The 14,045-nt window shown below is 55.0% G+C and overlaps 7 protein-coding genes across 7 annotated transcripts; 4 read left to right on the top strand and 3 right to left on the bottom strand.

Annotated features, from left to right (window-relative positions):
- Positions 1-90: 90 nt before the first annotated feature.
- Positions 91-2,538, top strand: B0I36DRAFT_360492 (origin recognition complex subunit; the record flags this gene model as incomplete). Its single annotated transcript, XM_046158320.1, has 6 exons — positions 91-141; positions 196-444; positions 515-823; positions 873-1,012; positions 1,074-1,347; positions 1,402-2,538. The coding sequence occupies 6 exons, from the start codon at positions 91-93 to the stop codon at positions 2,536-2,538; spliced, it is 2,160 nt and encodes a 719-aa protein (XP_046015140.1).
- A 954-nt stretch (positions 2,539-3,492) lies between these two features.
- B0I36DRAFT_87296 (uncharacterized protein) lies at positions 3,493-4,728 on the top strand. The gene is made up of 2 exons (XM_046163492.1): positions 3,493-3,523; positions 3,609-4,728. Exon 2 carries the CDS (start codon positions 3,675-3,677, stop codon positions 4,590-4,592), a length of 918 nt encoding a protein of 305 aa, XP_046015141.1. The 5' UTR covers positions 3,493-3,523; positions 3,609-3,674; the 3' UTR covers positions 4,593-4,728.
- Positions 4,729-4,866: 138 nt separating this feature from the next.
- Positions 4,867-6,459, bottom strand: B0I36DRAFT_239210 (phenylalanyl-tRNA synthetase-like protein alpha chain; the record flags this gene model as incomplete). Its single annotated transcript, XM_046149671.1, has 2 exons — positions 4,867-6,018; positions 6,076-6,459. The coding sequence occupies 2 exons, from the start codon at positions 6,457-6,459 to the stop codon at positions 4,867-4,869; spliced, it is 1,536 nt and encodes a 511-aa protein (XP_046015142.1).
- Positions 6,460-6,863: 404 nt separating this feature from the next.
- B0I36DRAFT_317502 (uncharacterized protein) lies at positions 6,864-8,341 on the top strand. The gene is made up of 2 exons (XM_046153168.1): positions 6,864-7,466; positions 7,539-8,341. Exons 1-2 carry the CDS (start codon positions 7,198-7,200, stop codon positions 8,311-8,313), a joined length of 1,044 nt encoding a protein of 347 aa, XP_046015143.1. The 5' UTR covers positions 6,864-7,197; the 3' UTR covers positions 8,314-8,341.
- Position 8,342: 1 nt separating this feature from the next.
- On the bottom strand, positions 8,343-9,766 carry B0I36DRAFT_429269 (RNA 3'-terminal phosphate cyclase/enolpyruvate transferase). The gene has a single exon (XM_046162494.1). It carries the CDS (start codon positions 9,594-9,596, stop codon positions 8,379-8,381), a length of 1,218 nt encoding a protein of 405 aa, XP_046015144.1. The 5' UTR covers positions 9,597-9,766; the 3' UTR covers positions 8,343-8,378.
- Positions 9,767-9,903: 137 nt separating this feature from the next.
- On the top strand, positions 9,904-11,418 carry B0I36DRAFT_264177 (translocation protein-like protein). The gene is made up of 3 exons (XM_046151179.1): positions 9,904-10,294; positions 10,378-10,679; positions 10,752-11,418. The coding sequence occupies exons 1-3, from the start codon at positions 10,189-10,191 to the stop codon at positions 11,112-11,114; spliced, it is 771 nt and encodes a 256-aa protein (XP_046015145.1). The 5' UTR covers positions 9,904-10,188; the 3' UTR covers positions 11,115-11,418.
- B0I36DRAFT_317506 (auxin efflux carrier) lies at positions 11,419-13,656 on the bottom strand. Its single transcript, XM_046153169.1, has 4 exons — positions 12,981-13,656; positions 12,037-12,904; positions 11,786-11,966; positions 11,419-11,709 (listed from the first exon to the last, which is right to left on the bottom strand). Exons 1-4 carry the CDS (start codon positions 13,207-13,209, stop codon positions 11,629-11,631), a joined length of 1,359 nt encoding a protein of 452 aa, XP_046015146.1. The 5' UTR covers positions 13,210-13,656; the 3' UTR covers positions 11,419-11,628.
- Positions 13,657-14,045: the final 389 nt, after the last annotated feature.

Here is a 14,045-nt window from a genome sequence, read left to right on the forward strand (position 1 = left end):
CAGATACTCAGGCAAATAAACACTGCACAAGTATCGTTTCTATCAAGCCGAAAGCTTTTTATTGCAAGACATTGAGACCTGCACTCGCCAATGGCAGTCATTGAGGAGCTCGATGAGGCCATTCAGGAGACTGAGCACAAGGTACGTACTACAACACTCCACCGACGCGTAATTCAGGGAGCTGACTCCAAACAGGCTGCCTACATCTACAACCCTGACGAGGATGAGCTAGATGGCTCAAGCAGGCCATCTAAACGTCGCAAGGTCTCCAAAAAGCAAGATCGAACTGCTTTCAATGGCGTGCCAGATTCAAAGTCTGGGAGGTACGCGGATGGGCCACGACACTTCCCCCCCCTGCTTGACGGTGCCGAGGATGAGGTTCTCGTCCGGATACGACAGGACTTATTCGAGCAGCCGTGGGGTCTGATAGAAGATCGCATCAAAGTCAGTTGGTTTTATTTCTTTCATGCCGAGCAAAGAGGGCTCCACTGACCAGCTTCCGCACGGAGTGTAGAAAGTACTCCGGGATGCCAATCACAAGACCTTGGACGAGGTCGCCGGCTACCTCCAGACAGCAGCGGAAGAAATCCCGAGCAACAAGATCCCCACGGCATTCATCATCACTGGAGCAAGTATAGCGTCACAAGATCTGCTCTTCGAGCAGCTTTCAGAAACTCTCCAGACCCAAGCAGAATCCCTCGTGGTTCGCCTTCGGTCTAGCGACGTCTCCAATTTGAGATCTACACTCACCAAGATTATCCAGAGTGCCACTTCAAAAGGGGCCCCTGACGATGAGGACCAGGAATTGACCACATCACGAGATGTGAGTAGCCCCGCCATGGTCGCACGAAATTGTGTTTAACAACTCGTAGGGGCGCAAGTTCCTCAAATATGACCTTGAGGCGCTGCATGTTCAGTTGAGAAACCACGAGCGTCGCAATGTCGTAATAGTCTTCCAGGACAGTGAGGGTTTCGACGGCGGCCTCTTATCTGACTTGATCATGCTGTTTCAGTATGTCATTGAAACGATGAGGACACCACCACACAACGGCGGGCACTAACAATACATGCAGTTCTTGGCTCGATCGCATCCCTTTCGCCCTGGTTTTCGGAGTCGCCACGTCAGTCGAGCTATTGCAAGCACGTCTATTGAAGTCCACGTGCAGATATCTTCATGGCGCCCAATTCGACGTCGAACAGTCAGCGTCGATTGTCAATCGCATTTTCAAGACTGCTATATGTCACGCTGATCTCCCCCTGCGATTTGGCCCCTCCACAACCCAGGCCTTACTTGATCGTCAGCGAGATCAAGTTGCGGGCATGTCTGTATTCGTTGAGTCTCTCAAGGTATGTCAGCACCATCCATCAACAAAGGCGCACGTTTTGACTGATGCCATCTAGTATCTGCACATGTGTCACTACTACGCGAATCCATTGTCCTTTTTGCTTCAGGAAGATGTCAACACGGGCTTGTTGAAGCAGGAGCATTTCGATATGCTGCGATCCTTGAGCTCATTCCGACATATTGTGGAGACTGCTGTCGGCAACGGAGACAGCACGCACGCGAAGAAGCTGTTGGTTGACGATAGCTACTTGTCCTCATTCGTGGCGGAAACTATGCACTCGCTACGCGCCTGGCGCATCAAGCTGCTGCGCACGGTCAAAATTCTGGAACACATTCAGGATGGCGAACATGGCTTCACCGAGCTCTACTTGGATGCTCTGTCACAAGGCTCAAGGCCGGATGCCAAGGATTCAACTTCTCTAGGTTCCATCGAGCGGCTTGATCCAGGCCAGGCGATTGACTTGTCGAACAGATTATTGCGCGTAATTCAGGAAGGCGACGAGGCGCTCGGGCTGGAAGGCTGGGCGGGTGATGAGCAGAGCATGGTGCAGCTGCTGGAGTCGGCATCGCTGGGTATCCAGGGTCTCCAGTCGAGAGCTCAAGCGAACGGCCACGCGCTCCGTAGCAAGCACAGCAGCCAAGCCAAGGTCCTGCGGACGACCGTGGTTGCGCAGAAGGTCCAGCTCAGTCACGACACGGCGACACTGACGGACGAAGACAATGAGTACACAGAGCTGCTCCGGCGCCTGAATACCGAACTTAGTGCTCTGGTGCACATCGACGCCGCCGAAGACCTACCTTTCCATGAGATATGGCTCTACGACACGAAATCGCCCCACAAGGACGTTTTCGTCCCGCGACCCCGTACCGTCATCGAGCGCGCTTTGTCACAGCCACATGATTATCTGGGCTGCTCATGCTGCAAGTCCGGAGATGGGCAGCTCGCACCCAGTCTTCCCGCCACCGCAATCGTCTATCAGTTGTACCTGGAGACTGGGTCGCTCATCAACGTGGCCGATCTGTGGTCGGCTTACCTCGCTATTGTTGGCGAAGACAATGAAGGTGGTCTGGACGAGCGCACGGCCCTCGTCTTGTTCTATCGCGCGCTGGCAGAGCTCAAGACCATGGGGTTTGTCAAGCAAACGCGCAAAAAAGCCGACCACATTGCCAAGCTGGCTTGGAAGGGCTTGTAGAACATGGTGACTGACCACTAACAAGGAGGCAAAACCTCGTCCTTTGACAGGAACTCGTACATTTAATCACGCAATTCCTTGTACATATGTACGAACACTCTGTTTGTTACTCCTCATTGTCAAGGCCCAGAAATCAAACAGTCGCTATTTTGGTGTCATGTGGTTTGTGACCCTGTCGCAAAAGTTGCTGCCTACATTTGAAAGGCATTGATAAATCACTAGATAATCGATGCGCATGGGTTGAGGCAACACAAATGTCCTCGGTCGTTATTTGTGCACGTCCCTCCAGAGCGAACAAAGAGCGACAGAACAGAACGCAGAACAAACCAACACTCTTTGAGAAATCGCAACCAGTGTGCTCTTTTGGTCCTTGCCTCACCTGTTCGCTGTACGAACACAATTTGACGTACCAACAAATGTTAACCCACCTTGCACGCGATCAAAGAATCTTCATGGTTCAACGATGGCAGTACCGTTGGTCTCCATTGTCCCTCCCTGCAACGGCTACCATCATTGCCAGAGAAGTCTGCGCAGTGGCCATGATCGGAAACCTTATACAAAGGCTTTCCAAAGCTCTTTTAAAGATCCGAGGAAAATGATCACTTACCGTTGGTATCGTTGCAACGTCTTTTGATGCTAGCTCATCCATCTTTGCTCTCTGAAGTCTGCTCATCTGCCGGCGCATCAACCGCCGGCTCCCACCCCAGGAAGTGCGTGACTGCCAGGGCATGACCATTCAATCCGTTTATTCTCAACCCAGTTCTTGCTGCCTTCTTATTGCTCCTCATTATTGCTCTTCCATTCAATTGTCTGTTGTTCGCATCGCTAGGGAGATTGTGTGTACCACGCGCCCCTAATTTACGGACCCCTTTTCCATGTTCTAGCTGCTGCCACTCTTGTCTTCGACACTCACCGTGCTCTGAAGGCCACTACTGAGTAGTTTCACGATCTAGTATCGTTGTCGATGACTCGTTTTCACTCACAAGTGAGTAATTGGCAAACACATTACCTGGCTGCGTTGAGCAAGCTTGAGTGTCAGGGACTAACAACCATGCGAATGCCCACATCAGGACTGATTCAAAACGACTCGTGCATAGCGGCATAGCGGTTGCCCCTGGGGAGTTTTATATAGGACAATGGACAGGCCAGCTGGTAGTCAGAACAATGGCTATATTTCCATGATCACAAGCCCGGCCTCGCCAGATTTCCCTCCAATCTATTCTAATTGGACACCAATGCACGAAGAAGACCAAGATACCACAAGGTTAGGCGATAACACACCGAAGGAGGACGAAGACAAAGAACCCTCAGAACTACAAATAGGCGTTGTGGACACAGAACCGATCGACACAATGGCATGGGATAGCACATACTGCCACGAGATGCAGTGCGACCGCGAGTCCGCGCGACCGCAACGACTCAGGCGAGGCAGACGGATCCAGAGACAGCGCTTGAGCGGGCGGCAGACTACCACAACTCGTGGTGTCGCCAGTGTTCAGAACACTGGCTCGAGCGAGCGAGGCGACACTCACACTACTGTAGGGGTGGCTTCTTTTCTGGATATAGGCCAAAGAACAGACAAAGCAAGAGGATCAGCAGCAACCACCAGGCCGGCTGCACGAAACTTGACAACAGTCGCAGTCCGTCGGGCAGCGCGGAATCCAGCTCTGCAAGCTCGACTCCGTCACCTCTCGATCGTGCTGTGTCCCCTGGTCCAGATGTCAACAGGACATCGTCATCCTGCCTTCCCAAAGACGATACTGGAGTACCACTTGCTCAGCGATGCCCAGCTCGACGACCTGGCGGGCTTCTACCACCAGCGCTCACCTTCGGAATGGTCGGGGCAGTACCCGTGCCCGGTGAAGTGGACGGGAACCCTCACGACGGCGGACAAGAGACGCAAGTTTGGCCGGTTCATTGGCCTCAGGGGCTGTGAGTCGCCAATAGCTCCGCCATACGTGCCCAGCACCGAGGAGATCGCCGAGGCGGCTCGCCAGGCCGCTATGGTTGCCCAGGAGGATGCCTTTCGACAACTATATAAGGGCAGGGAATAAGGAGGCAGTGACGATGCTACGCTGTCGTGCAACATGCGGTCCTTTGTCAGATGGCAGCTGTTCGACTTACACGGCGTTCGGGAGAAAGCATGGGCAACAGGGCATTTGCCTTGCATTGCGGCGAACAACAATATCGTTATGTCATGCCATAGAATGCTTTTATGCTTGGGCTGGCATTCTTGTAATCTATTCGCATTTGTTGGGATGGTATTGCCGACGTCGCTCTAAACAGCGTTTGCTTTCATTTGTTCTTTTTCTTTTCTTTAAACCTCATCTAGTTCTTGTCTAGTCGCACAGCAGCGTTCCTCTCAATGAAGTTAAGGTCGACCTTGTGACCCAAGAGCTCTCTGATGTTGGAAATCTTGTACTTGATCATCGTCGGCCGCTCCAGACTCAGACCCCAACCGTACACCTTCATGTCTGGTGGCAGGCCCATAGACTCGAGCATTTCTGGTCGGAACATGCCACTGTTGCCAATCTCAACCAGCTTGCCAAGGCCCTTGTGGTAGCTGAAAATCTCCATACTCGGCTCAGTGTAAGGGTTGTAGGCAGGCTTGAAGCGCAGGTCCTCGATACCCATCTTTGTGAAGAAGATTTTCATGAATTCCATCAGACCTCCAAGCGTCAGGTCGTAGTCGGCAATGACACCTTCCACCTGGTGGAACTCGGCCAGATGTGTGGCATCGACAGTCTCATTCCGGAACACTCGGTCGATCGAGAAGTAGCGCGCAGGCGGGGGGCGACCGTCGGGGCCTCTTTGCGACGCCAACTTGTGAAGCATGGCAGTAGAGATCGCGGTCGTGTGTGTGCGCAGCACAAGCCTTAAGGACTCGTCCGCAGCCCATGGATACCTGTAGCCAATGGATCCAAACTTTCCGTCCTCGTGTACAGCCTTGACGTTGTCCCAGTAAGTATCGTAGTCCTTCTTGTCGTTCTCGTCCACGGCGTGTGGCTTGTCTGCCGTCTTGGGATCTGAAATGTAGAAGGTATCTTGCAAGTCGCGAGCAGGATGCTGCTGAGGCACATAGAGGGCGTCGAAATTCCAAAATCCAGACTCGACAAAGTTGTTTGTAGGCATCTCCTCGAAGCCCATCTCAAAGAAGATGTTGCGGAATTCGTGGCGAACCTTCATCAGAGGGTGGAGTGCACCGGCATGTTGGTCCGCGCCCAGAGCGTTGAAGTTGTAGGGCTTGAAGGTGGCTGTCTTCCAGGCACCGGACTCGATCATGTCGGCTGTCAGATCAGTCTCCTCCTTGACAAGCTCGAGTGCAAACTTGGGTCCTTTCTGGACCTCGAAGCTGATGATTTTCTGCAGTTTGATGAGATTTCGCTTCTTCAGAGCGGCGATGACGGACGCATCGGGATGCGTGCGAGTGTTCTGTACAGTCTGTAGCTGCTCCCGGGTCACATCTTGGATCGAGTCAACCTGTGAGGTGTGTTAGTCGTGCCGGTGCGATCTAGGATGGTTCCAGGTGCCACATACAGAGGCAACAAGCTTGCCATCCTTGTTCTTAGCAATCCACTTGGCCTTGAAGGCATTGCCCTGGCCGACCTTTGTGACAGTCTTGTCACCAATGGCCTTCTCCAGGTCCTGCACGGAAAGACCCTCGACGGCCTGGCGAAGAGCCTCGAAAACGCGGGCTTCGTGGCTGCCATTCTCGGCAACTAGCTTTCCTTCGGGCTGGAGCACGGCTTCTTCCTGATCAAGCTGCTTGTATGTGACCATGGAGCGCGAGCCGAGTCGGTCGAGGGCTGCCTTGAGCTCGGCGAACTCGACGTTGGGAAAGGCATCCTTTGACGAAAGGGAGTCCTTGTCGGAGAGGGCAGCAAGGATCTGCGAGGTGAGGTCCTTGGAGGGGGTCGCCATGGTTGCGGTTTTGATCCGTCCAAGACCAACGCGGTGAGCACGCTAGTCGCTCTCGATGGCGGGCAGAGTGGTTGTGAAGCTCGAAGTTGCACGGAACGTTGCGCAAGTCGTTGCAGGCAGTCTCCGTGTGCTGGGCTGCGAATTGAGTCAGAGCGATCGCGGCGTGGATGCTGCCGCCGTCCCGCACTCCCCTCCAAAAATTCAAGGTGGGCTGCCACAGAACGAGGGGCACGCGCGCAAGGGGTCTCGTCCCTTACGTAAGGACTCAAGGGTGAAGTGTTCTCTGCTGCTGAGACGCACGTTTAGCGGCCGGGGCCCTGAAGACGGCAGGGTTCCGTCATGCCGGCCTTAATTAGGTCGCGACCTAGGTACTCCCCTTGAGGTACGTACTTTAGGCACAGCTCACCAAGCTCCCCTGCTACTGTCACGACAGCCATCCTCTGACAGGATCATCAGCCCAGGAGTGATCGACCACGGCCACTTTCTCACATCTGCGAGGACAGGCCGCAGCACGAAGCATCAAAGTTCCCCTGCCTGATCATCCCGTCGTTCTCTACGTGCCTTTGTGCGCCGGGCCGTGTTAGGATTTCTTGGGAAAACGAATGCATGATTGGATTACGCAGAATCTCGAACCACGTCCGACATATCCTCAGACGACATCTTCACAGCATGTGAGGGAGCGCCCGGTTCTTACTCCGTCCTGATAGCTTTCCGATTGCTAGCAGAGGCTGTTGAGCTATGAACAATGCGATCGATGCATCCCCGCCAGCGAATCCAGGACCTCGCCCCGACGCCGGCACTCGACGCAATGGGGTTCCTGATGGCGTAGAGACGAGGGCACAATCGGGGGCGACGCCGGCCAACGACACCAATGCTGGAAATGGGCAGGCATCCACCTCTGGGAAGGCCAAGGAGGGTCTCACCAAGAAGCTGCAGTTCTTGACGAACCTAGCTGCTAACCTGGACATGCTGGTCTTCGCTGAGCTGTGTGCGATGTATTATATGGAGTAAGTGGCCTTGTGTTGAGGCCATCAGGTGACAATCTGGCCCGGGACAGAGCTGACAGGCTTGCCCTCTAGCTGTTCATTCTTCCGACTAGCCATACGATGGATGGCGCAGACCCTATTCATAAGCCCGCGAGCTGGCGATGCCGTTCTCGTCGTGCCCAACTTCCACGTTCCTGCGATATTCGGTCCGAACGCTTTCTGTTTCCTGCTACACGCCATTACCTCCCTCCCGCAAGCGACCGAGATTTCTAGAGGTTACCTGCATGGCGGCATTCTTTTTGACTTCATCGGTCAGAAACCGCCATCATCGAAGCTTACGCTGATCTTGCTCGACGTGGTCATATTCGCGCTTCAGACTTTTATGCTGGCCGTCAATTCCGAAAGAGAAAGAGTGCGCGCCATTATCAACCCTCCTCGAATGACGAACGCTGCCGGGGAAACGGTTGCCACGGCTGAGACAGTCGCCACCGCACAAGATCTGGACGCCGCCGAGCGAGGAGTGCTTCGTAACGGTTCCGAAGGAGCCGACGATGAAGAGCTGGGGCTGCATGCATTGGACCGGGATGGGCTTGGTCCGAGAGAGCGGGCAGCGTTGTTGGGATCTCATGGCTTGGGATCGCGAATGAGCGAGAGCGGAGAGCTTGCAGATGTCTTGAGATCTGGCAATGCCACATTGTCCAATTTTAATATACCTCAGGCGCTAAGGACTTCGTGGAGGACGCAAGGAAGCACACCTCAGAATGCCGCGGCCTATACGCTCCAGAGCATGGGCTACAATGCCACGCTAGCGGCACTTGCTGCTCAAAGGAGAGCTAGACGAGCAGCTGCGCAGCAAGGACAAACCTAATGCATTTACCAGAATGGAGTTCCCATGATGTGCAAATCGTGAAAGGGGGATATCATTATCGAGCATTACGCTATTTTCCGGCCAACATTTCCAACCCCTGTGCCCTTGACTGAGATGACAATGTCGTCTGTCTCATCATCCTCATCCACATCCCGGAGCCCCCAGCTGCTCATTCCAAAGCTCTTCAAATCTCTCGCCAATCCAATGAGTTCTTCAGTGCCGATTGTCTCTCTGCCAAGTCGAAGACGGCCAACGTCCTCGGAGCCCATGGCCATGAGGGACAAAACTATAGGAGCTGCGGTGCCCGTAACACAACCACCACGACTTATCGTCTCCAATAGTTGGTAGGCGCACTTTTTGCCGATGTCTTCAGGAACGACACCTCCTGTCGCGGGCGCAACCACGTCTGCGGTGTACAAGACACCCACGGCGCTCGATTCTGCAACCAAGCTCAGGCCAAAGCCGATGCCCATTCTCCTCTTGCCTCCGTCTTTTGTTGGCGTGAGTGGCGCCTGGTCGTACTGGGCAGCGATGTGGATGTCCGACACCAGCTGATTCAGGACTTCTCGCGCCGAGTGAATCATGCGAGCGTTATTTGATGCAGACACGCCGGTCGCATACGCCACACCGCGTATGCGTTTTATCCTGCCAGGGCTTCTGTTGAGATGTAATGTCTTGGGCAGCCGGACCTGACTGGCGAATCTCAGCTCCACCACACCCGCACCACCGACTCCCCTCGGACCAGCACAAGATCTTTGCAGAACCCGCAATTCTATCCGTGCCGTTGGTATTCCGAAAAGGTCGAACATTGGCAGCAAACCAGTCCGGAAAGAGTCGACACTCAGATCGCCTGCGTCGGTCGCCGCGGTGATTACGCCGGGTCCAGTGAGACGGACGTTCATGTGCGCTTTCGAAAACGGTGCAAGCAGACACAGCGGGAGGAGGAAGTATGTGACTCCTCGCGTGCATGTAGCCGGCAGCTGATGCTCGACGACATCTCCGTCGCCCGTTGCGCCGAAGCCTGGGGCTGCACCAGTAATGAGACCCGGCTGGTATGTTATTGTCGTACCTGTGTACGAGATCTGCATGGAGCTGCCATTTGTGACAGCCTCGAGGAGTCGGAGCAGCGAGACCTCGTGAGGAGCGAGGCCGGGGTTGGTGGGCGACGAGGATCTGATCTTCGAGATATGTATCGGCCGGCCCGTGAGGGTCGAAAGCACGAGGCGCAGGGCGAAGGACTTGTGCCCTGTGAACTTGATAAACTCGGGTCGTTGTGTCGACATGATTGATGCCAGTCGCTCGGTCTGCGACGGCGCGAAACGTCCCAAGAATCCCAAGGTTCTCAAAGTTCTCAGAGTTGACCAAATTGAAAGCTTTTATCGCAAACCAAGATAAATAGAAGGCGGCTTGCTAGAGCAATGCAGCCTTGGAACTTTGCAACAGGGTGTTTTGCCTAGGCGCAGCAGGAACGACCGGCAGAATAATGAAAATTTAGGCGGTGTTGCCGGGCCTGCCTGTTTCGGGGGTGAGGCCCCACTTGGACATGCTGGAGCCATCCGCCGACGTAAGGCAAGGGACAGGAAAGCTGTCAAGATCCCAAGGGTCGGCAGTGTGCCCACCGAACAGGTGCGCAGTGGCCAGATCACATCACAGCCCACTTGCGACCTCGAAGTCACCAGCCCAAGTCCCGCTCGTGGCAATCGTCAACACCACATTCCTTTTGCATCGCGCACCATATCGAGCACAGGATCTAGCCTTGTTTGCGATCGAACGGCACCATCCACTAGACCGGCTCTTCTTGTACCGCTCGTCTCGCCGAAGTCCACCAACTACACGTCACAGCCGTGCGAGGGGTACAGCACAGCTCGCGCCAGCATGTTCAGTATAGACTGGTTGAGCCTCGTGCTCCCGCTCGCATATGTGAGCACTCTGTTTGCATCTCTGTATACCTTTTCGACAATCTACAGAAAGAGAAAAGCCTGTGAGTACTCCGCATGCAGACAATCTGCGATCGCATCCTCCCCAGTGCCGCTCACTGACTGGTGCTCTTTTTTCATGGAACAGCACGAAGCGCCAGCCTCGAGCCCTGGTTCGGCCAGCACCTCTCACGCAACATCTACCTGTCACTACTGCACCTCGACCCAGAGGACGGCAAGGAGAAGGCACCAAAGGTCCCGGATAGTGTCATCAGAGCCGCCCTCCTGCGCAGGGCTGTCGAGGACATCCAACGCATTATCCAGATTCGCACCTCCAAACAAGCCCTCAACGGCCTGCTTCAGCGCGGCAGCATCGGCGATGACCTGGCGCAGAGATTTGCGCGCGCCGAAAAGGAGGTTGAGGAGGAGCTGAAGGATGTTGTCTCCGAGGTACTTTCATCTCCACCGGGTTTTAAGGTTCTCCGGTCAACTGGAAATGCTAACCACACCCTACTCACATAGGCCAATGCCCTCTACCCTGGATGGGGTCAGATCATCTTCCAGTCCGCCAACGAGATCAACGCGAGAGCCATGCTCACAGAGAAGCTGGACGAGATCGAGGCCAAGGTCGACTCGGAGAAGGAGTGGTGGGAGAAGCGTCGGGCGACGATTCGAAAGGATTTCATGCAGGAGCTGGATAACGAAGCTGGTACTGCGACAGTATCGTCAACCGCACCAGAAATCGCAGCACCAACGACCGACTCTCCCGCCAAGGCCAGTGTTGTCGCTAGCGATGATGAGGCTGTTCTGGTTGATGCGGGCGTACCGCCCGCGCCCGCGCCGTCCACACCCTCCGGCAAGAAGAAGAAGGGAAACAAGAAGTAGGCCAGAGCAACTATTGGAAGTAGCATCGGGGTGAACCGGGGGACATGTGGCTGCGCGATGAGGGATTGCCCATAGAGCTACGTGGCTGAGGGTGTCGCACTTAGCGAAGTGCATGTATTCAGGGACGAGCATTTTCACTATCTGTCCCAGTGCCGTCCAGAGCGGGACAGAGCGGGCACGGATGGCATCATACCGGGCGTTTGGCGCTACACGATTTTATGGGAGTGCACAACAGCCTATTATCTCAAAGCATTACGGGCAAAGTCTCTAACAGCACATAAAGGACAATTGCTATGCCTGGTTTTGTCTCCTTGCTTATGCTTCGTGAATGCCGAGTGTCCACGTTACCCGTGTCTCATCGTGGACGTCCTTGTGTATGCTCTGCTGGAAATCGCTTCCTAACTTTCAACTTTGGAACTTCGCGACAGTCGCACAACGAGAAACCATGGGTCTCGCATATCGTACATCGCCATATCAGATGGCTCAAGCCCTGCACCACACTAGGGGCGCATTGTTACTCCTCCTTGGCATTTTTGGCAGCCACGAGCGCGCCAACCACCGAAAGGGAGATCAGAGGAGTGATCATGTATGACATCTGCCAGGTGACATGTGTTAGCCCGATGCACGGTGCAGAATTTAGACATTTCAAATCAAAGGGAGAGCTGACTTACAGTGAGGAAGCGGGCAATGGACATCCTGACCTTCTGGGATGCGCCGCACACATCTGCCAGGGCGAGGTTCTTCATCGCAGGAGGGCCAGTGGGCGGTATCATCAGGGTCCACCAGAGGATTGGATCGTTTGGCAGGATGTCCGTCTTGGCGGCCAGGACCCAGATTAGAGGGATGCTGATGCTATATATCGAAGATAGGTCCCGTCAGTAGTGCTCTGTGTCTTGGGCCTGGTCTGGATGGAACAACTTACGCAGGCCAGACGATAAATCTGACCAGAGAGACGAGCAGGAAAGTTTGCGTCGACACCGATCCGGCCTCGTCACCCTCCTTCCACTTCCTCAGACTCAGACTGAGCTTGACACCAACCACGACAACCTGTAGAGAGACGAAGAGCTCGCCCACGTTCTTGATGCACGTCGTCAGCCAGGCATTAAAGTAGCCACCCTCGCTCATGTCAGCGAAGAAGAGTTTCTTCAAAGGCGGCGTGAGGCCGATGATGATACCGATCAAGGCACCAATAAAGGGCGCGTTGATCAGCATTCCCATGCCAGACACGACATACTGGACGGGACCAGGCAAAGCTGCGTGCCATCGTTCGAGCACGGGCAGGACCGCCTGCTTTGCCTTCCGGCCGCCCCGGCGGACCTGGTGAGGGAGGAGCGATGTCTGCTCGTCTGCATCACCTTGATCACTGGAGCCATTCTGGTCGGCATTCTCATCCTCATCATCGTCTTCGTTCTCGCCCTCGTCTCCTGAGGCGTTTTCGGCGTCTCCCTCGGTACTCAAGCGCCCCGCCAGCCATCGCCAGGCTTTTCCAACCCCAGAATGGCCCGCCGAGGTTTTCAAGATTTCCGGTCCTTCGCCGAAGGTGATTGTGTTGGTGATGACCGATGCGGCTAAGAAGTAGGACCGTGCTCGCTCAATAGCGGCCGACTCTTGGCCCGCGCCAGTGAGCGTGGCCAACGTGCCAGTTGTTCCGAGAGCCTGCAGAAGTAGCAAGGGCATCGATTCCGTGTTGTTGAACGCCAAAGCCGGCGTGGCCCACGCGGGAAGCTTGAAGACGATGGTCAAAACCCGACCGATGGCTATGCTGATAATTGTGTACAATGCCGCCCAGACTACAGTTGCGCAAAAGGTTCGCCGATCAGCACGTGGTGGTCCTCCTCCTCCACCACTGCAAAGTCACAAACTTACTGACTAGCGGCACGTAGTCGATGATTGTGTCGACCTCCAAGTTCTGGCCCAGATTCTCAATCAAGAGACACGGCAGCAGAATCTGGACGCAGAGGTGGGAGATGTCCTCGGCGGCCTGTGTGCTCACGAGACCAAACTGGGCGCTCACAACGCCAACGCCGATGGTGAGCAGGACCGATAGTGACGCCTGCAGGGCGCCAGCAAAAGCGACACCAAATCCGGAGGCCATGTTTGTGTTCAAGAGTCTGGTGGTTGTCGCGACAGGCTGTTGGAGTGGCACGTGGACAAAGTTCCCCAGTATCAAAATAAGCAGGGAAACAAGCTTGACTTTAAGCTTACGCACAGGAGGGTCGCACCGGACAAGAAGCTCCTGGGGCCTCCACGGGCTCGAGAGTGCAGGTCCAGCACCAGCAGGTCGGTAAGCATGCGTCCCTGAAGAATGGCCCAAATCAGGTTGTCGACTCGCCAAGGGCGGCCGTGCATGGCTCGACGACGTCACGCCAAGGCTGGCTGAGGCTGGGTCGTTTTAGGTCGCAAGAGCCCATGGGCACGAGGCATTGATGGAAACGATACGTTACAGCCCATCCTTTGTGCAACTCGGGAGCGACTCAGTATCCCGTCGTGTCGACACCCACACCTTGGGGTGACATGATGGCATTCGAGTTGGCAGATGATGTTCATCCTTGGTCAGGTTGACAGCGCAGTGAGGGTAGCCTGGTCAAGCACGCGAGTTGCGATCATCCCTGCAACGGCGCCAGGCACGCGTGGGACGCGCACCGCGCTGGTTGGCTGCTACGCTGGCAGCTCCACTGTAAAGACTCCAGATCGTAGCTGTCAGACTTGTGTAACCAACGGCGCCGACAAGAATCATCCCCTCCTACTTAGCCAGAGGGGGGAGAGCGCACAATTGACCAAAAGCCCACGCAAGACTAGGAGCGGCATCGCCACAACAGACAGCCATCATCGCTGCGGCAACTTGACATGGTTGCATTGGCTAAGCGCGGCGGCGACACCCGCTCTACCCTTTTATCGTCCCCTTTATCGTCCCTATGCATGGAGAGACCC

The sequence above is a fragment of the Microdochium trichocladiopsis genome, assembly GCF_020744255.1.
Source record: "Microdochium trichocladiopsis strain MPI-CAGE-CH-0230 chromosome Unknown B0I36scaffold_3, whole genome shotgun sequence".
NCBI lineage: Eukaryota > Fungi > Ascomycota > Sordariomycetes > Xylariales > Microdochiaceae > Microdochium > Microdochium trichocladiopsis.

What these genes read in the sequence shown, in the direction of transcription:
- B0I36DRAFT_87296 (XM_046163492.1), top strand. Translation starts at nt 3,675, where the DNA reads ATGGACAGGCCAGCTGGTAGTCAGAACAATGGCTATATTTCCATGATC.
- B0I36DRAFT_317502 (XM_046153168.1), top strand. Translation starts at nt 7,198, where the DNA reads ATGAACAATGCGATCGATGCATCCCCGCCAGCGAATCCAGGACCTCGC. An exon ending in TGTGCGATGTATTATATGGA is followed by an intron (nt 7,467 to 7,538) that starts GTAAGTGGCCTT and finishes CTTGCCCTCTAG; the next exon opens with CTGTTCATTCTTCCGACTAG.
- B0I36DRAFT_429269 (XM_046162494.1), bottom strand. Translation starts at nt 9,596, where the DNA reads ATGTCGACACAACGACCCGAGTTTATCAAGTTCACAGGGCACAAGTCC.
- B0I36DRAFT_264177 (XM_046151179.1), top strand. Translation starts at nt 10,189, where the DNA reads ATGTTCAGTATAGACTGGTTGAGCCTCGTGCTCCCGCTCGCATATGTG. An exon ending in CTACAGAAAGAGAAAAGCCT is followed by an intron (nt 10,295 to 10,377) that starts GTGAGTACTCCG and finishes TTCATGGAACAG; the next exon opens with CACGAAGCGCCAGCCTCGAG. An exon ending in TGAAGGATGTTGTCTCCGAG is followed by an intron (nt 10,680 to 10,751) that starts GTACTTTCATCT and finishes CTACTCACATAG; the next exon opens with GCCAATGCCCTCTACCCTGG.
- B0I36DRAFT_317506 (XM_046153169.1), bottom strand. Translation starts at nt 13,209, where the DNA reads ATGGCCTCCGGATTTGGTGTCGCTTTTGCTGGCGCCCTGCAGGCGTCA. An exon ending in CGACTACGTGCCGCTAGTCA is followed by an intron (nt 12,905 to 12,980) that starts GTAAGTTTGTGA and finishes GCGCAACTGTAG; the next exon opens with TCTGGGCGGCATTGTACACA. An exon ending in CCATTGCCCGCTTCCTCACT is followed by an intron (nt 11,710 to 11,785) that starts GTAAGTCAGCTC and finishes GTCACCTGGCAG; the next exon opens with ATGTCATACATGATCACTCC.